A 24,708-nucleotide genomic window follows, 5' to 3' on the forward strand; every position below is an offset into this window, starting at 1 on the left:
TAACTATAACGCAACCAGGGCGAGAGGACGGGACAACGGAAGTGCTTACATATATACAATTACCTAACAACGCAGGAAAGCAAGTCACTGGAATAAACGTAGAACCAAAGAAAGTAATTATACCCTATTAAAACAAGAATAAACGATTGTAATAAGGGGCAATTACCGCAACACTAGCAGCAGCAGAGAGCCACAACATTGACGGAATAATGCTCACAGCGGCGAGGAGCTATGACTGCAGAAATGCCAAATGCAGCGGAGTAAGCTGATGTCATCAGCAAAAACAAGACGAAGTTATGTTAGTGTGATGCAAATGTTAAAATATAATGGCAAGCCATTATTGGAGTGGTCAGGTTTGCAAATGACGCCTAAGAGCATCACCATAACGCAGATTACAGGTCATTTCTATGACATCGCGAGGTAGGTAGCAGGTCCAATGACAGATTCTGCATGGAAAAAATAATTCTTGTAGTTCGGAGTGCACACACACATTTTCTTCATGTCTTCAGAAGTCGATCGTGGCAGTGAGACACATAAGCCGGGCCCTGACAATATGTGTCTTTACTGAATACCGTGCATTAAAGAGGATGTCACGCACAAATGTGAGGCGACAGAATGCGTGGTGGCAGGAAAGCTCCGGCAGGTGCGGATGGCGCTTTTTAATAGTCATGTTGCTTAGTATGGAGTATCATCTCCATAAAAAGTCGGGCTGCTCGGTTTTGAATCGCTTCATCCTATCTGGAGAAGCTTGCGTGTGTGGATTTAATACGATGCAGTCATAAGCAAAAAGTCTCACGTTGGTTAATTAGATATTTGGTTACCATCGTTCAATTTTCCCACCAAAGTTCTTCTAACACGAAAGTTCTTCTAACAAACTTGAGAGATTGCCCTGTTTTTCATGATATTGCACTCTACAATGTCAAGTTCAATCCACGGAGGGTGTAATGCCTAAGTATTTTGATGCTGTTACTTATGTGAGTGGTTGACCATACAAATTAGTAAATTAAATCTGGGGTCTTACGAGCAAAAACCACGATCGGATTATAAGACACGCCGTAATGGGGGACTCCGGAATAATTTGGGCCCCCTTTGGTTTTTTAACGCGTACCTAAATCTAAATACACAGGTGTTTTTGCATGTCGGCCCCATAGAAGTACGACCCCCGTGGCCGGAAATTGATCCCGCGACCTCGTGCTTAGCAGCGCCGCACCAAAGTCAGTAAGCAAGCACGGCGGGTGCAATACAAATAATACTGAGTGGCAGTGGTGGTTGCTCACATACGAAGCTAATAGGATTACATTTAGATCCGTTTAGAGTCATCATCCGTGTTCGGCTCGATTTGTCAACTTTGTCAAGATACATTTGAATACCTACTCGGTCTGAAATGTTATGGCTTATTCGGTAAAAGACGTAATCATCTGCGTACAGTCTGTTGTTTCATGTAATTTCTCCGCCGATGTCACTTGCGTAGATTAGAAACATTCGTGCACCAAAAACAATGCCCTGAGTTACACTGGAGGATGCGCTGTCATTGGATGATACCTTACTGCCTGTTACAAAATTTCGAAAGCCATTCGTTAGATAGATTTCTAGCCAGGGAAGGATATTGTGCGCTATAATAAGAAGTGAAACTTTGTGAACAAGAAGAACGAGAGACATTATTGAAAACTTTTGAAAATCTCATAAAATACCGTTTATCTATAATGTGGATCTGTGTTTTGGGAAATGAAACTTCATCCCTAAATTGGACCATTTGAGTGATGCACGAGTGTCCAGCGAGAAATTCATGTTTATAATCAATAAATTAGGTATTGTTTTGTGGATTAATAAACATATTTGTGCTTATTGTATGTTCCAGTGACTTTTAGTAAACAGAGGTTAGGGAAATAGGCATGTAGTGCGCAAAGCTGTTTCGGTGCCCACTTTTATGAAATGCTGCTATGTTATCTATATTATAATCTTTTGGTAGCTGGCTGCTACCACGCGATTTATTGAAGAGGACCTTAAAGTACTCAGATATGACTCCTGCGCAAGATTTCAGTGCGAAATTAGCCATTCATTATGGACTTGGAAGGGATCTCGAGTTTAGTATTTGGAGAACATTGAAATTGGCACATATATGTGATGGCAGTGCGGTGTGTAGCTACATTGCTTCATTGCTAATCGCTTTAACGCAGACATTCATGTTTTAATGCGTCACGCCGGACGCCAGCCAGACTCTCACGTTATAAAGTATTCGTACCATAAGACGATATGGATCTCAAGAGCTGCATTCGCGAAGAGTATCTTCATATTTCCTGGTTTGGTTGCTTATTGCCAGTATCGTACTATTTCTCAACTTAGAATGCGGACTGTCTGCTAAGTAGCTCTGTTACAGCTACCTATAAGAGAAGAAAAAATTCGAGGGCCCGATTTTTATTAGTCATATCATAACAAGCCAACGAACTAAGGCCCCAAGGTCAGCACATTACAGGTAATTACATGTACAATCGGCATCGCTCTTGTGTAGAACGCGGGAATGGAGGCCGCCGGGGCGCTCCGCAGCCAGGCAGCGACGTCTAGCGATAGCAGCTTAGCCCGATATTAGGTGCGTCGGCCGCGCATGCTCAGACACTTCTTATCGCGAGCCCAGCAGCAACCGTTAGACGTCGCTGGCTGCGTCCGGAGCGGCCCGGCGGTTGCTGTTCCAGCACTCTACACAGCAGTGACACCGACTGTATTTATTTATTGAAATAAAAGAATGACAATTGACGGAAATGAAAGTGGATGAAGAACATCTGGTCGCAGCTGGGGCACGAACCCACTTCTTCAAATCAGCGAAGGCTGTTTATGCAAAGTAACAACGACTGCTAATTTTGAAAACTCATGCAATTGTTTTTTTACGAGTGACGTAAACTATTAGCAAACAGACAGGTATAATATGCCAGCAAGTGAATGTTAATTTTTAAAAAATATCCATGAAATGGTATCAGGTTGCCCGTTTTATTTCTGCGTCTTTGGCGTAACGGAAACCGGTGCGCGCATGTGCTCAGGCGTACCCATACTGCGCAATGTCACGCGTTTTCATTTCTTCATTTATTATGATTTGTTTTAAACATACCGGGCCGCTATTGGGCGATCTGCCATTTTGAGTATGTGTCATCGTATGATAATTATAAGCATTGTCAACACGCGACGATCCTCTCGATGAGGTGGTTAGCGTTGGCACGATATATGCATCGCGCTTCTTGACCAACCCCATTTCGGGTATGTGCCATTGTGCGGATATCTTCGCCATCATTATCGGCGCGCAGACACACTACTTGACCGATCCTCCATTAAGGGTACGTGCCGTAGTTGGTAATCCTATTGCTACGGAACAGTGTTTACAATGACGAAGAGGCGAGTAGTGAGAAGACGATGACGATGATTCGACGCTAGCGCGGGCTGTTGCCTCTTGGCCAAGTGCGGCATATTGCCTTGTAAATATACTTGTATATAGCTTTTCGTCTGCGTGTTCCTACGTAACATCTGGTGGAGTTGGGCGTTCCCTGTACTTCGTCACGGAGCTTAGCAGTGGACGGCACGTCAAGCCTTCCTTCATGGCTCTCGGCGACGACAACTCGACTCTGCCGGCTCCGACACCTGCTGCCACTTCGACGACCTACATCACTCTCCCCGGTCCCCGTGATCCTGGCGTATTCTCGGGCAAAGATGGGGAAGACGTCAATGACTGGATCAGCCTGTACGAACACGTAAGCCGCAATAACCGGTGGGACCCTACTATCACGCTCGCCAACGTAGTCTTTTACCTCGGTGGCACACCTCGAGTTTGGTTTCGGACTCACGAAGATGAGCTCACCAGTCGGGATTCGCTTAAGCAAAAGTTCCGAGACTTGTTCGGCAACCCATACGGTCACCAACTTTCCGCGCAGAAGGCGTTATCCGGCCGCGTGCAAACGTCAACGGAGCCCTACGTCACGTACGTTCAGGACGTCTTGGCTCTGTGCCGCAAAGTTGATGCACACATGACCGAGTCCGACAAGGTCTCTCACATCCACAAAGGCATTGCCGATGACGCCTACAACTTGCTCGTTTTCAACAACGTGGCGACGGTGGATGCAGTTATAAAAAAGTGCCGCCGCCTGAAACTCGCTAAAAGCCGACGTATTGACCAGCAGTTTGCCCGTCTGCCCAACACCTAGCGACATCAGCATGTGTCTACGCTCCTCGTCCCACCAACACTAGGCGCCTATCCGGCTGCCTTCGATCTAGCCCCTCCAACGGACCTGTAGTCACGGTTTCGCTGATCCAGGCAGTTGTCCGCCAGGAATTCGCAAACATGGGTCTTCACACCATCTACTCGGCCCATTGCCCTGATAACCACCCGGCTTCATCGATTCCGCCCCGTCCCGCATCTTATTACCTACCACTTTTGCGCAACCCATCAGAATGGTGCACTGCTGACGACAAGCCCATTTGTTTTCACTGCCGTCGAATCGGGCACATTTATTGGCGCTGTCGCAGCAGCTGAAGTTCCCCGACCCTGTCTACTTATACTGACTACTCTCGCCCCTCAGGTGGCTCTTCTTGTCCCTATGTCGCACGCCCCGATAATGCCGCCACTGATCTCCTGCGCCGAACCGCCCCTATTCTCGTTCGCCATCGCCCCAACGACGACAATCTCGCTCTCCCAGCCCCGTCGCTCTTTTTCGCCGACTCGCTTCGGACGCCGCTCCCAGCCGGAAAACTAGACGATGCAGCGCCTCGAGGTGACGCTGCATTGCTCCCTACGCCGCCAAATCCTCTACTGACGCTGCCCACTCATCTGAACCTTCTTGACGTGCAAGTCGACGGTGTTTCTGTATCTACTCTTATAGGCACTGGGTCGCATTTCTCGGTAATGAGCGCTGACCTCCCCAACCGCCTGAGGAAAACAATCACGCCCGCCACGACGCCTGTTGCCCGTGTCGCCGATGGCGTTACAGCCCCTGTAATTGGTATTTGAGCCGCCGGCATCTCCTTCGCCGATCGCTCCACTATCGTGCTATTTACAGTCATCGCCCACTGACCCCACGACATCATCCTCGGCTTAGACTTCCTCTCCGCACATTCTGCTCTCATCGATTGTTCCGCCAGTACTCTCCGCCTTGACCTGCCCGTTCTGGATCCCGCTGAACCACACCCAAGTCGCCTCAGTTCCGTCGACTTCGTTCGCTTGCCACCTTCAGCACTGACTTACGTTGACTTAATGTCATCGCCACCAGTGCCCGGCGGTCACTACATCAGGGCCCCTATGCACGACGTCCTTCTTACACACGGAATCACAGTACCACATACAGTTTTATCTATCACGGCGAATAGCGTCTGCCTGCCAGTGGTCAATTTTGGCTTGACGACACAAGTGCTGCCACGCGGGATGTCTCTGGCCCAGCTTCGCTCATTCGAGGATCCCTCAGTGGCATCTATTGCAGTAGACGATAATTCAGCTGATCCTCCTCTGCCATCGCAGTCGGCAACTTGTACCATCGCCAACTAACAGAAAATGATTGTGCCCGACATGCCGTCCGAGCACACTCGTGAGCTCTACCGCGTCCTGTTTTCCTACCACGATATTCGTGACTTTAACGATCGCCCTTTGGTCCAAACTACAGCTGTTAAACATCGCATTAATACTGGCGATGCCCCTCCTATTCATCGCCGCCCGTATCGAGTGTCACTGGCTGAGCGTCAAGTTATTCACGCAGAAGTTCGCGAAATGCTTGCCAAGAACATTATTGAACCGTCATGTAGTCCGTGGGCGTCACCTGTTGTAGTGGTAAAAAAGAAGGACGGCTCACGGCGCTTTTGCGTGGATTATCGCCACCTTAACAGGGTTACCAAAAAGGACCTGTATCCCCTAGCTCGGATCGATGACGCCCTTGACACCCTCCACGGTGCTCGCTACTTCTCCTCTATTGACATTCGCTCCGGCTTCTGGCAGATTGCCGTGGACGATCTCGACCGCGAGAAGACTGCTTTTATAGCACCAGACGGTCTTTATCAATTCAAAGTGATGCCGTTCGGTCTATGTAACGCTCCTGCCACTTTTGAACGCATGATGGACTCATTTCTTCACGGTTTCAAATGGTCCACGTGCTTGCGCTACTTGGACGATGTTATAGTATTCTCCCCAACCTTCGCTACGCACCTCGAGCTCCTCTCAGCAGTCCTGAACGTTTTCGTCGAGCCTACACCTACACCTACAAATGTGACCGACTACTCAAGGACGCTGACTGCATGTTTCGCTACCCGGTAGACGAGCCTGACGACGCCGACAGTAGTACCGCCAACGGCATTTTCTCTGTGTCTGCCCTCGCTAACATCGCCGATGAGCAGTATCGAGACCTATCGCTGCGAGCACTCATCGATCGTCTGCGCTCTACACCTTCTGACGCATCCGTTCACCGATATGTCCTTCAGGGCGGCATTCTGTGCCGAAGGAACTTCCACCCTGACTGATCTGATCTTCTTCTTGTCGTGCCAAAACATCTACTACAGATTGTGCTCTTTGAGATGCATGACGCACCCACTGCAGGACATCTTGGGGTAACCCGCACGTACGACCACGTCCGCCGCCGCTTCTATTGGCCTGGTCTCGCTCGCTCCTTTCGACGCTATGTTGCTGCCTGTGACCCCTGCCAGCGTCGGGAAACACCTCAGGTGCTACCTGCCGTTCATCACCGTCCCTGTGAAACCGTTCTTTTGTGTTGGATTAGACCTCCTCGGTCCCTTTCCCACGTCATCCTCTGGGAACAAATGGGTAGCCGTCGCAACTGATTGCGCTACCCGATATGCTATCACGCGGGATCTCCCTACCAGTTGCGCCACTGACGTCGCGGACTTTCTCTTGCGTGACATTATCTTACTTCATGGCGCCCCGTGACAGCTACTTACTGACAATGGTCGTAACCTCCCCTCGAAAGTTACCGCCCACATTGCGCGTTTCTGCTCCAATAAACACAAGCTGACTACCTCATACCATCCTCAAACCAATGGCCTGACAGAGCGGTTAAACTGTACTCTTACCGATATGCTCTGCAAATACGTTTCCAAGTACCACCACGACTGGGACATTGCCCTTCCTTACGTCACATTTGCGCATAATTCCTTCCGGCACGACACCGCCGAATTCTCTCCATTTTACCTACTGTACGGTCGCGAACCGACCTTGCCGCTTGACACGGGACTTCTTCCTGCAGCGATCTCAACAAACGAGTATGCGCACGACGCCATCGCCCTCGCCGTCCATGTACGCCAGCTTGCCCGTGCTCGACTTGCGGCCTCGCAAACCACTCAGCAGCGTCAGTACAGCGCCCGCCACCGTGACGTACAGTTTTCGCCTGGTGTGCTCGTGCTCCTGTGGTCACCCTCTCGTCACGTCGGACTTTCAGAAAAGCTCATTTCGCGATACACAAGGCCCTACCGCGTGCTGCGCCAGGTGACACCTGTGACGTACAAAATTGCTCCTGTGTGCTCAACCTTATCCTCTACTCTGGCAGCTAGTGATGTCGTGCACGTCAGTAGGCTCAAGGCCAACTACACTGCTTCCGAGTCCGGCCTTTAGTCGCTCTGGGACGGCGCTTTTGCCGCCGGGAGCAGTGCTACGGAACAGTGTTTACAATGACGAAGAGGCGAGTAGTGAGAAGACGAGGACGACGATTAGAGGCTAGCACAGGCTGTTGCCTCTTGGCCAAGTGCGGCGTATTGCCTTGTAAATATACTTGTATATTCTTGTATATTCTTGTAGCTTTTCGTCTGCGTCTTCCTACGTAACAATATCATCCTCAACACCCGGCGATCATCTCAAAGCCAATTGTTCTTCGCACGATACGTACCGCCCACTTCGAATTGAATTGAATTTTGGTGTTTTACGCGCCAAAACCACGATTTCAGTATGAAACACTATTGGGGCACTCCTTATTAATTTGGACCACCAGAGGATATTTAACGTTCCGCCAGTGTACGGGAGACAGGCGTTTTTGCATTTCGCCACCAGTGCAATGCGGCCGCAGCGGCCAGCATTCGATCCCCCACCCAACCAGAAATCACCTCATAGCCCCTACACAATTCTCTCCGCAATGCCGCTTCTGCGCAGAGCCTGGGTCCCTCAGGCACATAGTAGGGGGTTGAAGAGCGGCAGAATTAAATCCTCTGAACCCTTACCCCTCTAACGAGCTTTGGGAGAGAGCCTTGGCCAGCTCCGACCTCGAGGATCAGCAACGGCTGATTGCGAGGGCCCAGGACGCAGTCCGAGCTCAAGGCATCCTCGAACGAGGCCACCTCTCCAAAGCTGCATTTACCTAATAAAAATGTTTATTCTCTCTTTCAAGCTACCTCGTGCTTACCGGCGCAAGACCATAGCCGCTAAGCCACCGTGGCGGGTGACCACCCGCTTCATCGCTAATCCACCGTTTTGTGTATGTGGCATAGTATGGAAATAATAATCATCATAATCAACACGTGGGCCAATCAATTTTACATTGGTCAATCTTACATTGTGGGAATGTGCCATAGTTTGGAAATCATAATCATCATCAACAGGTGGCGAGTATCTAAAAGAGCTTGTTGGTGATGGCAAGAGAGGTTGATACATGTGATTCTGTCCTAATTGCTGGGGCATTTGGATGCTGCGCTGGGGTCCTAGGTTCGAATGCCTCCATCAGAAGCGCTTTTCTTTAGTGAGGGAAAGTATTCTCGCGAGAACCCTGCCAGCGATCGATCCAGGCTAAAGCATGGCGTTGTAGGTGAAGAAAACGTCTGAATAAAAAAGAGATCTTCTCATTGTGGATATCCGCATATGAGCGTAAGGTAAAAAAAACATGATGAGGTAGGATTGGAGCCTAGCCCTCCTACACCCCCCCTCCCACCCCTCGCGCAGCAGCCCGTGTATCTAAGGCGACACACAGAGCATCACAATGTGTATATACAAGCGCGTTAACACTTGTGAGATCTTGCGAAGTGCTCGGTGTGTCGTGTTAACCTGTGTTGTTTCTGACGTATGCCCGTGGGAGCTAGAAAATCATAAAATATCAGTCAGCAGCAAGTCGTCTGGCTTCTCATCAAATGAGTTGTTGCTCCTAAACAGAATTCATTTGGGCATTATTTTGTGCGCAACACTAGCTTTAGTGGACGATGTCATTCATAATACGTGCACTTAAGGTGCAGAGCAAGGAATTGAATTCTGGGGTCTTACGTACAAAAACCACAATTTGATTACGAGGCACGTCGTAGAGGGCGAATGTCGATTAATCTTGACTACCAGGGGATCTTTAAGACGCCCGTAATGCACATGACATGGGCGTTTTCGCATTTTGCCCCCATCGAAAAGCGGCCGCCGCGGCTGGGATTTGATGCCGCGACCTCTTGCTTAGCAGCGAACACCAGGGCCACTAAGCCACCACGGCGGGTGCAAGGAACACAAAACGAAGAGGAGTAAGTGCACACAGCGCTGACTTTCTGTGATTCAAAGCCTGAGATACGTGCATCTACTACTGTTCATTTTGTATTTCCCACGTTTCTACCAACAAGCGCAATTTTCTGCTATATATGTGGCATTCGCTTTTTTGACGTGATAGTTGCTAACACGAACATGTAAAGCGAGTACGCACTTCGTCATGTGGAAACCACCTCTTGGTGCGATAGCTAGTGTTTGCGTCAAACAACAGCCTGTTTTGTTTGCAACGCAGCCACTTCTTACTCGCGACCCTATAATTTCGACGTCCTTCTTCATGCGGTCCGGAAGCTCAGAGAGCGAAGGAAGCAAACAAAAAGCAGGGTGCTTAATCAGAGAAATGTACGGTTTCTCACCCAAAGGCATTTAGCGTAACGCACTAAATGCATAACTGACAATGATGACGATTTATTGGCACCCTTTGAAACGAGGCGGGCATATATCTCCACATAACCTGCTTGTGTTACTTAGGTGTGCTACCAATGCTTTTCCTTCTAACATTCTTGTATAGATCGCTGTGTAATCCTCTCTACCTAACTTGTACCGCTGCCTATGCCTCTAATGGATCCTGTCGTATCAGTCTCTTCCCTGCTTTTTTTTCAGCCAATACTCTAAACGTCTCTTGCTTATCTCGACAGCTGACCTGCTGATACTTCCGTCCACTCTAAATCCAAGCGCTTCTGGAAGTGGCACGTTACGTAGTGGTCTCGGTGGGTAAATCCCCTCGCAGTCCATCAGGAGGCGCTGAGTGGTCTCCGAAGTTTGCTGCTGCATACATATGGCTCATCTGATTGCGACTATGTGCTCCGGTATGCTTTTGTCCTTAGGCAACCAGCTCGAGCCTCAAATACCAAGGCACTTTTTTTTTCATGTCATCGAACAGATATTCCCTTCTAATCTTTTTTCTCATTGTTGTAAATTTCCATGTTCATTTTTTACATTTCGGTTCTTTGTATTCAATTGGCTGTCGGTGTTTATTCCCTTTATTTCTGATTGATCCTGGTTGTCTATCTACACATTCAATCAGCGAGTAACTATTTGCCAACTTTCTTGACTGTTATCTCTATTCTTTGTCCACGCTTTTTAGGTATAGAAACTTCTGCACTTTAGCCGCCCACTTACATTGACCCATGTTCCCGAGTCCTTCTTCAAAGCTAATTTTGCTCTGCGCTTCTCTAGCGAGACCCAACCCTTGTCCCCTTGTACTGCCAAAGCCAACCGCCTCACCGATCTTTGGTGAACTTCCAACTCCGACACTATATCCGTTTCAGGAACAGAGTGGCTTTTGCGAACGTCAGCGCTGGCACTATGACTCCTTTCCAGGTTCTACGTACCACCTCACATTACCGTGGCCGCAAAGCGTTCTATGTGTCATTATTGCTGCATTACGCTTCCATTTTATTTTCAGATTATCTTGGTGGGCGCCTGAGTAAATTTTTCCTTCGTTTATGTTTACGCCGAGGTATTTATATTGCTTGAGTATGCGCATGACTCGCAGTTGAATCGACACCACGTAGCTTAGTCGTCTCTTCACGAAAGATCTTAATTGGCGATTTCTCTGCCTCTACGCGCGGCCTCGCCACCTACCGGCCGATGGCTGGCACTGGCCCTGCGCGTCCTTGTTGGGCTTCTCGGGTGGGCAGCGGCAGTGGCCGGCCGCATCGCCGGGCTTGCGCGCGCATACGCGACCCGTGTTCCGGTCACAGTCGAGGTCATCCTGGCACTGCTCCTCTCTGAGCTCCCCGAAAAAGTCTGCGTGAAGGAGCGCCACCGTTATCACAGAGAACGGCCACATTTACTCAGACAGCTGCTATGTTTCTTCAATGTGAGAACCTGCAAGTAATATTATCAATCCGCACAATGAAAAGCGTTCGTTCATCTGCGTTTTCCTGAAATTTCCACATCAGCGCGCTCCGATTGCCCTCCCGATTCAGTTTGCTGATACATATGACTCTAACCAACCGAACTTGTAGTGATAGCGACAGAGTGCTGCTGTGTATATTGCCGTAGCAAGTCCCCGATGCTACATAATGTGGCGATCCTAATTTACGTTTACGAGTATTTAGCGCTTGTAAGTTATGTTTTGTTATTCGCGTTTTTATTCGAATTTGTTTGAGTATACGTAAGTGTGCGATTTCTTTGACCAGAACGAGTGCCTCGCCATTGTTCACAAAACGCTTATTTTTGTTTGGTGGGCCTTCTACGGCTCAACGCATCTGCCGACTCCATCAATTATGTAGTAAAAGGAACAGCAATTACCGCATCAGAGGACTGTTGTCAGCCTGGGTCCTTTCTGTCGCTTTGCCAAAGTCCGACTCTGATTTTCTCCCTTTTATTAGTTTGCTGGCGGCCACGGCGGCCGCATTTCGATGGGGGCGAAATGCGAAAACACCCGTGTACTTAGATTTAGGTGCACGTTAAAGAACCCCAGGTGGTCGAAATTTCCGGAGTCCTCCACTACGGCGTGCCTCATAATCAGAAAGTGGTTTTGGCACGTAAAATCCCATAATTTTTTTTTTTTAGTTTGCTGGCATTCTACTAGTCGAACGCAGAATGTCGTTGGAGCCAATGCTTCGACAGGTTACTTTTGTAAAGTTACCTGCGCTTGTCGAAATGCTGGCTCCAGCGACGACATTCCTTGTTCGACCAATGTTAACCATTTCAAACTTCCACTTCCTGCGAACTTTGGTCTTTTCCAGAGCAAATCAGCGTGTGCTGGACAAACAAAGTCGCAGTTTCGCCGAAAAGGCGAAGCACCGATTGCGATGGCAAATTAGTAGATAGGTATACGAAGAAACGATAGTAGTTTTATCGGCCGTAGAATCTTGTATTGTAAATATTCGCTTACTAACTAAATTAACGATGATAGAATATGTAAACGTGACAGAACGAGGACGTAGGAAGAAACAGACGCACAGAGACAGCACTATCTTTATGTGTCTGCTTCGTTCTACGTTATTGTTCAGTTGTGCTTTCACATTCCATCATGGATTGAAACATCCACCAGCCCGCCAAGTTTTAACTAAATTAACACGGACGTTGTGAAGATCGCACAGGTAAATTGGTTCATTGCTTCATTGGTATATTGCTTCATTGCTAAAATTCCTTCAAGATCCCGAAGGACGGACTCGGTAACAACAATTCTGCGTTCGTGTGGGCTTGAGTTGCTGGAAACCCGAAGGAAAAAAGCCAGACTTATTTCTTTTCAGATACTTCAGAGGGTGTTGAACAGAAAAAAGGACATCTATGTCCCGTTCCCTGCAAATCATAGCGAGAGAATAAACCACAGCCGAGCCGTCAAGCCTTGTAACACACGTGTTGATGTTTTTCGTTATTCTTTTTTCCCGGATGCAATTGAAATGTGGAATGCCTTACCTGATGTTGTAGATCAGACGGATGTGCACAAATTTGAATGCTTGATTGATATTTTGTATCGTGAGCAGCCAACCTGATGCTATTAAATGTCAAATTTGCTTGTGTTCTACTATTTTCCCTCCCTGTAACAACCCTCAAGCGAGGGTTAACAGTATTAATAAAGAAAGAAAGAAAGAAAGAAAGAAAGAAAGAAAGAAGGAAAGAAAGAAACATGAACACATCTCGCTCGATGAGACGCGGAACTTCGCTGTCAAGATGCTGGAGTGAGGAATCGCGGCAGCAGCCTTGATCGAATTGACCTGCGTGCAAATCTCGCTTCAACGCGAACGAAACGTCAAAAGCACAGCGCATACACAACTACGCGCACCACACCCACTCTGCAAACATCGCAGATCGCTTTGAAGATACTGCGTCCGCACGGCCGCACCGTAAGTAGCAGCCGCCGGATAAGAACGGCTCTCCCTCCCCCTCCCCCCCCCGCTCCTCCTTCGCCTCACCCTTGTGCCTGGCGCGCGACAGGAGAGGGCTCGCTCCCTTCCGGCCCATCTTCCTCGCTCGCAGACGCGAGATTGAGCCGCGTTTGCCGGCTCACCTTTGCACGCTTTCACTCGCATATACAGCATACAGCGCGCGGCGACAACCTTATCGCCCTTGGACTGTATATGGAACCTCACGACGACGGCGACGCCAGCGTCAGAAATGTACCTGGAGTGTCCGTATAATTGATATGGCAATAAAACGCACCACTACTTCCTTTATATGCCGTTGTTATCAACATTTTTCGCCAAGTGGAAAGTGAGCGCAGCAGCAACATGTCTTTTTTTGTTGGCTCAGCTAATAGAAAAAGTTACATTTGTGCACCTGCCAATAATCTTATCAAATGCCGTGGGAATTGTGATGTCATATATTGAGATAGGATTTCATTGTCGTAAAACTTCGCTAAAGTAGGCATATGCGCATTATATAAGTTTATTCACAGAAGAATCTATAATGAAGAACAAGCCATATGATTGACGTGCCGTTCAATAAAGCCGGCAACGCAGCTAGTTTTTTATGCACATACTGTGGCAGGCATTAAAACCGTAAGATGTAATTACGGGGCAACAGACTAAGCTGGACCACCTGTTGTGGTGCATTTGCAGTAACATTTATTGGGAACACCACGGCATTATGAGGGCCATCGCGAGGCATGCCCAAGCAATGGTACAATAAAATTTAGTAAGCCCCTGCGTGCACTTATCGTCATTACTTCGCTCCCTTTTGGCCAAGGCCAAGGGCCAGCAATGTGCTTAATATATAATTCCACGTGAACGGAAAATTCGTTTTCCTCGGCAACCAGTGTACTGAATTTGATGAAAGAGCTCCAGTGTCGTGTTCTTTGCCAAAGTCCCTATACGTTTAGCGCCGTTCCTTTGCCAAAGTACAAATAGAGAGTTAAATCTCTAATAACTGTAGGAACCAGGCCTTTTCTTTAGGTCGTGAACGTTGACAACTTTCTCATTTCACGAACAAGACTAACAAGTTTACAATTCTAACTCGGCAGTGACGTAGGATATCAATTCTGCAAACCGCACCTCATAATCCTTCTAATGCGGGAAAACAGGTGTGTCATATACCGCTCTGAATTATAAAATTAATTTCTGAGTGGGAGTTTTGCAAGACTCTCAGAAATATTGAAACAATTTCAGGCAACTTGTAATTTCGCACACCAAATTTGTGCACTTTATATGTTGCAACACGTGCAGTTTACAGAACAGCGGTACCCGATTGTGATGCAGAGTTACAGATTACGACGTTATTTTTTATTGGGAAAGGAATTATGCGGCCACTCTAGGCGCATTGTTGCCGTCGCGTGATGTTCAGTATAAAGTCCAAGGGCGATAACATCGTCGCCGGGCGTCGTATACTGTATGTGAAAGTGAAAGTGGCTTAATCAGGCGCGCGTGATAGCGCAAGGAAGAGAACAAACGCGTGAAAGGCCGTGGGAGGATGGGAGGAAGGGAGTGGGCCACGTTGTGCTCCGGGAACAACTGGCTATTTCGCGATTGGGCGCAATAGGAACTGGCAATCGCAGTTCCAACTGGAGTGCGATAGGGAGGGCGCGGCTCCGACTCCGCCAACGAACGCGTAGTTTTCACGGCCGCCCGTGGTCGTGCGTGCCGTATCTTGAAAGAGATGTGCAGACGGCTTATATACTTTTGCGCGCGCTCTGTTCTCGCCGCTCTTGCCTTGAAGAAGTAGACAGCACGAAGGTCACTTCGCTCACTGCTGCTGCCGTGCCTGCTCACACCAGCGTTCTGACAGCGAGTGTGCGCCTTCATCGAGTGTGATGTGTTCATGTTTGCTTGTGCGCGCTGACACTATCATTGCTAATTCAAGTAGTAAGCGAATGTTTCCATGTTTACGCGGCCAATAAAACATTATATAGCTGTCTACTAATTTGCTATCACAATCAATGCTTCGTCCTTCGGGTGAATCTGCCACATTTATTTGTTTAACTTGAACCGAATTTGGGGTAATTGCTGCAACACCTTCGAAAGTCTACTTAAGGTTCTTCTCGCAGCGTCATAAGAATTTGTATGTAGTAAACCTAATTCGAATTGGTCCAGCTACTGTCTTGTGAAAGTATTTCTGCGTTTAACGAGTATTTCATTAGAGAATTGAGAGTTAGCCCCGCCTAAAGCTTCATCTTAAGCTGAGCGAGGTTCTTGCCTGAATTATTTTGCTGAGCAGGCGAAATTCATGGCGATGAGTCGACGGGTACTCGACAAGCTGAACGCCGGCGGCTACACATTGCAACAACGGTCTAGATGATGACTTAACCACCAGAATATAATTCTGTGCAATGAACTGCGAGCCTGATTTGCGCATTCTTTTTAAATTTTAAGGCTGTTGTGATAGGCATCTTGTAAGTTGTGGTATCATTCAATGTCATGCGAACTAAGAAGCCCTACGCTCGTATGTGCTCACATGTTTGCGGAATGTTAGCGAGTATTTAGAAACTGCTTTATATGTAATTCTGGGCGTACATGTCTTCTATAATGTGAAAGAAACGGGTTTGGAACCATTTCGAATTTCGAATATGAATCCAGTAGTAATTGCTGCTCTATCGCCATTGCATTCAAGAGTTTGCTATTCGAAGTTGTCAAAATTGCAGAAATCTCTTCTGCTTTAACGTAAGGAATAAGAATGTTCAATGAAGCCCCGAAGAAAAAAAAATGTTTACGCAAGTTTTAGCCTTCTCAAATAATTCTGCTACAAAAGACCCGCATATGTTGTACATAGGCACAAGTTGCTGATGAGGTAATGAAGGCATTTGAAAGGCTAACTGTTTAATCACTTACCCTGGCTTCTAACAGCCTATACACCAATGCGTTGTGTCTATTAACCGAAGCTATCGTCATATATGGGCAATCAAACCGTGTTCCTCTAGAATGATGCCAATTTGTGCAGTATGACAGTTAGCTCATTGAGGAATAGTTCACTGTATGTTGCATACCAAGAAGCTATCTTTGTTTGTTTAAAAAGCGACCAAACACTCCGCTGTGATGGTCTTGCAAGTACAATCACTGTTCAATTGTTTCACATTTGCAAACTCGTCGGTTAGAAGGACGTTCAGCGGCGACCGGCGCTGCACGTATAAAATAATGGGAACAAGCATATCTTCAACAAGCGGCTCTTGCACGCACCCTACACGCACCCATGTAGTTTATAGTTGAGAACATATTCGAAATTTCATTCTATATTTTATAGCCAGTCTTCTCGAATATTTGAAGGCGGTTTGATTAGGAAGGTTGGCTACGGAAGACTTCTAAAGACAAGCTTAATTTCTCTTAAACTGTAACAGCGAGATGTATTGCTGAGTGAAAAACCTACCAGACAAAAATATGTATACATTTAATGACACCACGCTAAAAATTTTTTCGCTCAGGATGAACACCGTTGTTAAGACATTGGGGTACATAATAGAACCGCTTGTTAGCCAGGAGGGTATTTTTACATTATACTTGGGAAGACGGTTAAATAGAATCAATAGAGCCAGCGGAATTTTTTATAGTGTCGTCACATTCCGTCTTTATTCCTTAGTTTTGAGCAGAGTAACACTTTGTAAACAAAAATTATGGAGTTTTATGTGCCAAAACCACTTTCTGATTATGAGGCACGTCGTAGTGGGGGACTCCGGAAATTTCGACCAGCTGGGGTCCTCTAACGTGCACCTAAATATAAGTGCAGGGGTGTTTTCGCATTTCGCCCCATCGAAATGCGGCCGCCGTGGCCGCGATTCGATCCCCCAACCTCGTGCTTAGCAGCCTAACACCATAGCCACTAAACAACCATGGCGGGTAACACTTTGTAGGCGTAAAGGAAATCGTTTTACATTATTTTCAGTTATTGACCACACATTAGCGCACAGTACAATCAACGCAAGTCTAGGATATACTAAGCATGCTCAGCAGGACATACACTCAATATACCCTGAATTTATCGATAAAGGGGCCTACATAAGAGTTGATGACGGATATATATTATCTGTGGGAGAGTTCATAAATACGTTATGCATTTCAGGTGTCCGAAAATTGTCAATGGAGCTGCTTTAATTATGAAAGCGACAACACTCCATTACATCGAGCAAGCTCTGAAGCCCTGCGATATTGATCAACACATGATAAGATGACCGAGTAAACTAGACTTAGGTATTTAAAAAAATCAAGACAAAAGAGGACGTTGGCTTGAAAAATTGAGTCGTGCGAGTTCTACGGCGGCGGTTGATGGAAATAAATAACTGGAGATCCTACTTTTAGTCTGACACGCAGTGATTCCTTAGTGGTTATGGTGTTGTGCTGTTAAGCACGAAGTCGCGGCATCAAATTTAGGTACACGGGCGAAAACACCTGTGTACCTAAATTTAGGTGCACGTTAAAGAACCCCAGGTGGTCCAGATTATTCAGGAGTCCCGTACTACGGCATACGTCATAATCACATCGTGGTTTTGGGTGGTAAAACACCGTAGTTAAAATTTTCCTTTCGGTTTGATATCAAACCCGGTATCTAATAGGTTGTATCATTGAACGAATTAAGTATCACTGACGTCTCTTGACCTCGCCCAAACCTCTCTTTTTTTCAGAGCTAAAATCTTTTGGTAAACGTTAACGTCATTCTTTCTTACTTTCGCGTTGCGTGATTTGTGGCGCCATGCAAAGTCAAGTCGATTGCGTGATTACGTTATCTCAGATCGTCATTTTGGTATCACGATTGCAGGGGGCTACGGTGAGGCAATCCAGTGAGGCCGGATAAAAAAAAAACACTCGTTCCCGTTTGTTGCAGGTTGCGTTAAAGTACGCTCCATGAGTTGTTGCAACACCAGCACGGAGAAATGCATTTCGAAAGAGAACAAGTGGCAGACACTTTAACAAGTGGATTCATCTTACCAAAACGTTCGGGGTCTTTTTCAATGTGCGAACGTGCCTGAGGGGAAAGCTGTAGTCCGGCTCCGGCCCTGCAGCGGTAAGAACATGTCGATCACTCTTCCATGATGTAAGTGAACCCACATGCCAAACGTTTAAATATCATTCTGGCTTGGATGATGGCTTGACAACATGAACAAACAAAACTTGCCTTCACTCCAGTATTTTATAGTGGTATTGGGCGCCTGCAGTGCATTGTGTTGCCGACGATTTGTTACGTCGGGTGGGACATCCGCGATTTCTAGTAGATAGTGCTACCTTCAAAAACTACACATGAACGCGGTAGTAACCATATGAAGAATAGCTCGCGAAGTGTAGAGCAGTTAGCTCTCGAACATACTGCTACATCGTTCTTGTGCTTTGCCTCACTTAGTTATGGCAGGGTCCTTCGTTACAGCTTGTGCTTGACTGACTCAGGTGAACACCGTTCTGGCACATGTTTCCGCCGCAAGAGCTTCTTTCTTAGCGCCATGGTTTATCCGCTTCACCACACAGCGGCGCCGGCAGATACGCTAGCATTTTTACCATCACCCAGAGAATGTCTTTTTCTGAATTTTTGGGCTGCTTGGTGTATCGTCGCAAGCTTACGAACTCACGTGCACTGCACTTTGCCTAGTTGCATTTTTTCTGTGGTTGCTGTTTTGTGCGCCAAATTTTAACTTCCGCAAAACTTTATTGCGCTGATGTTGTTATTGCGATAGCAACTATACGGACACTCCAGAGTTTCTGTCGTTGGAGTAGTCATCAACTTACGTAGAAATTTTGAAGCAGCGCGCCGCATGCTGTAGGTGTAAGGGAAAGCAGGCGAGGGTGAGCCGGTAAAGATGGTGGCTTGGTGTGGCAGCCTCTTATAGCGCGGGGAAAATGAGCGCCGAATTTTCACGTGTGCCCTCTAGGAGTGGGATGGGGGGGATGGGGAGGGTAGCTCGCGCCTTCTACAGCGCCCGTGGCTGCGCATGGCGAGGCCGTGCGCGTCATCGAGGTAATCTGCGGTGGGTTGGAAGGGTGGCGACCCTAGAATGGCTGATTCTTCGCGTGCGCTGTGTTCTAGCCTGCCTACTTAGCGTTGAAGCGAGATGCAGTGCGAAGGGAAATTCCTTCACCGCCGTTGCCGCTTTTCATGAGGCCAGCTTTCTGACAGCGAGTGTTTGTGGTCATCTAATGAGATTTCTTTAGCTAGGATTGTGCGCACGTGGGACCGTGTCTAAATTAAATTATTAAGTGAATGTTTACAGAAGTTTTACAGCAGATAAAGCTGCAAAACTTGCTGCATACGGCTGTCCAATGAATTGGTATCCCCAATAAATGCTTCGCCTTCTGGGCGAGCCAGCGACATTTGTTTAAACATTTTCTCTCGATGTTACACCTAAACTTCAGAAATCCGCTAGAAGCGCAAACGAAAGGCTGACATGCCCAGAAGAATGAGGGGAAGAGAGAGCCTCGCATTTTCGTTCGTTACAACCTAATTTGGCTGGTCGACCTTTTAGAAGCGCGCTATCTTTAGAGCGATAAGGAGGACAACGTTTGCATATGATATAGCGGGGAGGCAAATGCATTCATAGACGAGGACTTCACCGAGGCGGAGATTCGAGCTGCACTCTACCAACTATGCCCGACCTAAGCCACGGGGAAGGACAAAATTCCTTACAAGATGCTCAGACACCTGGATGGTCTATGAATTAGAAGCATCACAAAATTATTCAACAGACATTGGCAGGGAGGCCTTCTCCCGCAAGAATTGAAGGATGCCAACGTAATCTTCATACGGAAACCCGGGAAAGAACTCAACTTGGAAGAACTTGAGGCCAACTTCACTGACCTATGGTTTAAGAAAGGTAATGGAACGCGTGGTCCTCAACAGGTTAGTGAAATATGCAGAAATGAAAGAGCTCTTCCCGGCGACCATGACTGGATTTCGGCCTACATTATCCACGCAGGACATCCTGTGGCACGAGTACCCTACTCGGCCTTGACATTCACGAAGCCTTCAATAAGGTTTCACACAAAGCCGTGCTCGAAAAGCCTTCTAGGATGAACGTTGGCCACAGGGCCTATAGATACACCTTTACCTCCCTTACCTGGCTGGCTCGCCATTAGTCTACATATGGGGGAGTTCAAAAGCGACATAATAAAGCTAGGAACTCGGGCACGCCACAAGGCACCATGCTTTTTGCGTTTCTTCTCGATGTCACTATGAGAGATCTATCGGCTCGTCTTCAAGCTAACCTCCCCATCAAGCATCCAACAGGCGCCTACGATGTCATGGTCCGGTGCTGCAATGGGTCGGATGGTGAAATAGCTGAGTCGTTGCAGGCGGCGCTGCATATTGTACAAGAGGAAGGACGCCAGAACGGCTTGACGTGCTCGCCGAAAAATGTCCAGTTGGTCATCATTAGTAATAAAAGGAAAACCGCCTCAGACTCCGGTATGCCTTTTCACATTCTTGTACAAGTAGGCAGAAACTCCGTCCCGCTGCTACCCAACATTCGGATATTGCGCTACGGGCGCAATAGAACACGCACAATCACGAAGTCATTATAGTCGGCTTCAGACGACAGCCAGGCAGCTAAGTAACCTCCTTAAAACGGTGTTGAAGAGGCGGCATGGTGTAAAAGAAAAAGTACCTCATCAATACAGACCTTCATAATCAGCAGGATAGCTTACGCGTGTCTGTATCTGAATCTTAGGAAAGGTGACCTGGAGAAGATCAACAGCCTCATCCGCACAGTTTATACAAAGACCCTTGGGCTGACAAAATGGACCAACAGCGATCGACTGCTAGCTCTTGGCATTCACAATACGCCAGAGGATATTACTGAAGCACAGAAATAGTAACATATGATCAGATTATCTGGAACTGCCGCAGGACAGGAGATACTCTGGACACTAGGGTACAATCCCGTTGTAGACATCCAGCATCGCTGTCGAATTCCTAATTACATCCCTACCAAAATTAACACTACCTCTCTTCCCAAAAACACTGGAAAGGACAACAAGCATGGACGTAAAGCTAAGGCAGACGCACTCTGGCGAGTCCTTAAAGAAGTCGCAGTCTCGCCAGAAAGGCCTCGATTGTGATAGCAAATTAGTACACAGCTATACGACGATAGCAGTTTTATCGATCGCATAAACTTGGAAACATTTACTTACTAACGGAATTAACAAGCATGGGGTCAGCGCACACACGGAAACATGAACACGTCACACTCTATGAGCGCGGACAGTCACAGACAAAGTGCTGGCATAGAGACGGAAATTATACACCTGAGGACACTCGGCGAAAACTGGCAACAGGAAATACGTCACGCTAGTATTAACACCTACCGTTTACTGCCGCGAGCATAAAAAAAAGAAGGGAATCTTAAATGAAGTTAACTGACATTTCTTTTTTTATTCTTTCCCGGCAGAACTAAAAATATCTGGGTATAAATTAAATTATGTTTTGCGGCTTACATTTTCTTCCGTTGCCTAGCGACAGGTGAATGATGCGCCAGATTCATGCGTCATTCGTCAGACACGCCGCCGAACCGAGCCAGACCGGCTGCGCATATGAGCGTTGGCCTGTTCGGCGACCCGTCTGCCTGTTTTTCTATTTTTGGATTTAGCCTGATTGGTTGAGCTGCCAGCGAATTCTCGCGTTCCTTCTGCACTTCGACGCGGCAACACTGCACTGTTGGACAACGGCCCGGTGAGAAATTTTGCTCGACAGTCTGCGACGCATTTCAAGCATAGGATTACGGCACGGAACCTAGACTTTGACGCAGTTAGCGAAAAACAGCTTGGCGATCGTGGCACAGTCAAGTTGAAATAACGACTCGTACTGGGAGATGTTAACGACGCTTTCTATGAGCGCAGCATTATTTTCGGATTTTAACTAATTTCGGTAGCTTTAGGGCATGCTGGTCGCACAGGGCGCTGTGACGCAGTTTTGCGTGCACTGAATCTTACTGAGACAAGTTTTGGCGCTTTCTATAACCCCCAATATTATTGTAACAAATTTCGTTACTTTTTGGGGTACTTTTCAAGCGCTGTGGCCATGCTTGGCGTTGTGACGCGGTTAGCGAAAAGGCCCTGTTACCCAGTAAAGTTCCGCGCTTTAATGCACTGACAAGTTTGTGGCACTTTCTCTGAGGCCCAACATTGTTGAAAATTAAATTCGGTACTTATTTTGTTACTTATGAGGCACGCTCGCCGCGCCTGGCCTTGTGACGCAGTTAGCGAAAAGCAGCTCGGCTATGTGGCGCAGTTTTTTCGCGTGTACTCATTCTTACTGAGACAAGTTTGTGACGCTCTCTTTGACCCCCAACATGATAGTAATTAACTTTGTTGCATTTTGGGAAAATTTTCAGGCACACTCACCGCAGCTGTCATGACGCAGCGAAAAGCAGCTCGCCCATGATGACAAAGTTAGTTTGGCGTGTACTGAATCTTACTGCGACAAGTTTGTGACAGCCTTTATCGCCCAACAACAACTTAAACCTTCTTTCAGTACTCACGCTTGTCGAAAACGCAACGAGCAATTGCGAAGAGTCATAACACGGGAGTGTGTCGCTCGCTCTGGCAAAACGTGCAAAAGATAACGCCAAGGAGCTCAAACACAAGGAGCTCGTAACTCGAGCTCCTAACGTGTTCTGCACGACTGAAGACAAGCTTTGCACCCACGCATTTGTCTCGAGTGAGAGTAGAAGGAATTCTGCGAGCGTCCAGCATGGTCTGGTTGGGGGCCTGTGTTGTCACCTCTGTGTATTCGTAGCGTACCATCGCGTCGATTGTAGCCAAGTCCTTTGGAAACACGCAGTAGCCCGTGTATTTATTTATTTATTTATTTATTTATTTATTTATTTATTTATTTATTTATTTATTTATTTATTTATTTATTTATACATACTGCAGCCTTGGTGAGGCTATTGCAGGAGTGGGCAGTGAAGAGAAAAAAAAAGCAAGAAAACGAGATACAGGCGCCAAAAATATGAATATCAAGTATATGTAATTGTTTTCAAAACTTCTTGCGTAGGTAAAGAGCGGATGCTGCCAGGCAGTGAATACCAGAGTTCAATGGCCAATGAAAAGAAGCTGTGCTTGAACATCTCCGTTCGGCAAAAGAAAGGGATACGGTTGAGATTATGAGAACTGCTAGAGATAGAAGGCGGACTAAAGTTCATATAATTATTTAGTGGAACAAGGCGCTCAGAATGAATCAGCGTGTGTAAAAATGCCATGCATTCTAAGCGGCGGCGAGATGAAAGAACTGTAAGACCTGTAGCTGTATAATGGGAAGAAAAGGAAAAATCTCGGCTATAGTTGGGAAAAATGAAGCGCACTGATTTCTTTTGGACTGATTCTAACTTTTTAATATCGAATTTCTTATGAGGATTCCATATGATGCAGCCATAATCAAGAATGGGGCGGATAACTGTTTTATACGTCATCAATTTGGTATCCTTTGGAGCCTTACGCAATGAACGATCGAGGTAACCGAGACGTCTGAAAGCTTTGTTACATATGATGTCAATGTGTTTCGCCCATGACGTGTCATGGGAGAAATGAAGACCAAGGTATTTAAATTCGGTTACTCTTCTTAAATCTTGACCATGGAAAGTGTATGGGAAAAGTGATGGAGATAGGCGTCTGGAGAAGGACATGGAAACAGTTTTAGAGAAATTAATGTTCATTTGCCATTCCATGCACCACCTACAAAATTTTGCAAAGGAGCATTAAGTAAATCATGATCCATTGGTGTGTTAATACTATGATAGAGGACGCAACCCGCAGCGTAAAGACGAGTATTAACGGACACGCAATGCGGCAAGTCATTATTATAAAGTAAGAAAAGAAGCAGGCCTAAAACGGAATCTTCTGAGACGCCGGATGAAACACTGACAGGAGAGGAAATAGAGCCGTTAAAGTGCACAGACTGAGAGCGCTGGGTTAGGAAGCTATGTATCCGACCAACCAGAGAAGGGTTAATTAGAATGGAGTTAAGCTTCTAGAGGAGTTTTGGGTGTGGGACGGTGTCGAAAGCTTTGGATAAGTCAACAGAAATGCCGTCAATCTGTCCGCCTAAATCTAATGACTGACAAATATCGTGCGTGAATTCGATTAGTTGGGTAGCGGGGCTATATCAGCGACGGAAACCATGTTGGTAATTGGCTTTGAAGAAATTCAGTGATGTGTTTAAAAATTATATGTTCGAGTAACTTGCCTGAGTGGGCAGTTAATGAAATGGGTGTGTAGTTCTGGAGAAGTTGAGCGTTACCGGATTTGTATATCGGAATGACCGCTGCAAGCTTCCAAGATTGGGGAACAGTGGAGGTGGATAATGATTTACGGAAGATAACGGAGAGGTATCTGCTTGTCCAAAGGGAGTAGCGAACGAGGAAGGAATTCGGTATGTCA

The 24,708-nt window shown here is 46.9% G+C and overlaps 1 protein-coding gene across 1 annotated transcript in view; it reads right to left on the minus strand.

Annotated features, from left to right (window-relative positions):
* Positions 1-24,708, minus strand: part of LOC140219129 (uncharacterized) — a 53,665-nt gene that overhangs the window by 17,527 nt on the left and 11,430 nt on the right. Inside the window, exons 2-3 of the mRNA XM_072289018.1 lie at positions 18,277-18,344; positions 11,060-11,224 (exon numbers count right to left, since the gene is read on the minus strand). Coding sequence (XP_072145119.1) covers positions 11,060-11,224; positions 18,277-18,344 — 233 coding nt within the window. The remainder of the gene's footprint in view (positions 1-11,059; positions 11,225-18,276; positions 18,345-24,708) is intronic.

This window comes from Dermacentor andersoni, chromosome 6, assembly GCF_023375885.2.
Source record: "Dermacentor andersoni chromosome 6, qqDerAnde1_hic_scaffold, whole genome shotgun sequence".
Classification (NCBI taxonomy): Eukaryota; Metazoa; Arthropoda; class Arachnida; order Ixodida; family Ixodidae; genus Dermacentor; species Dermacentor andersoni.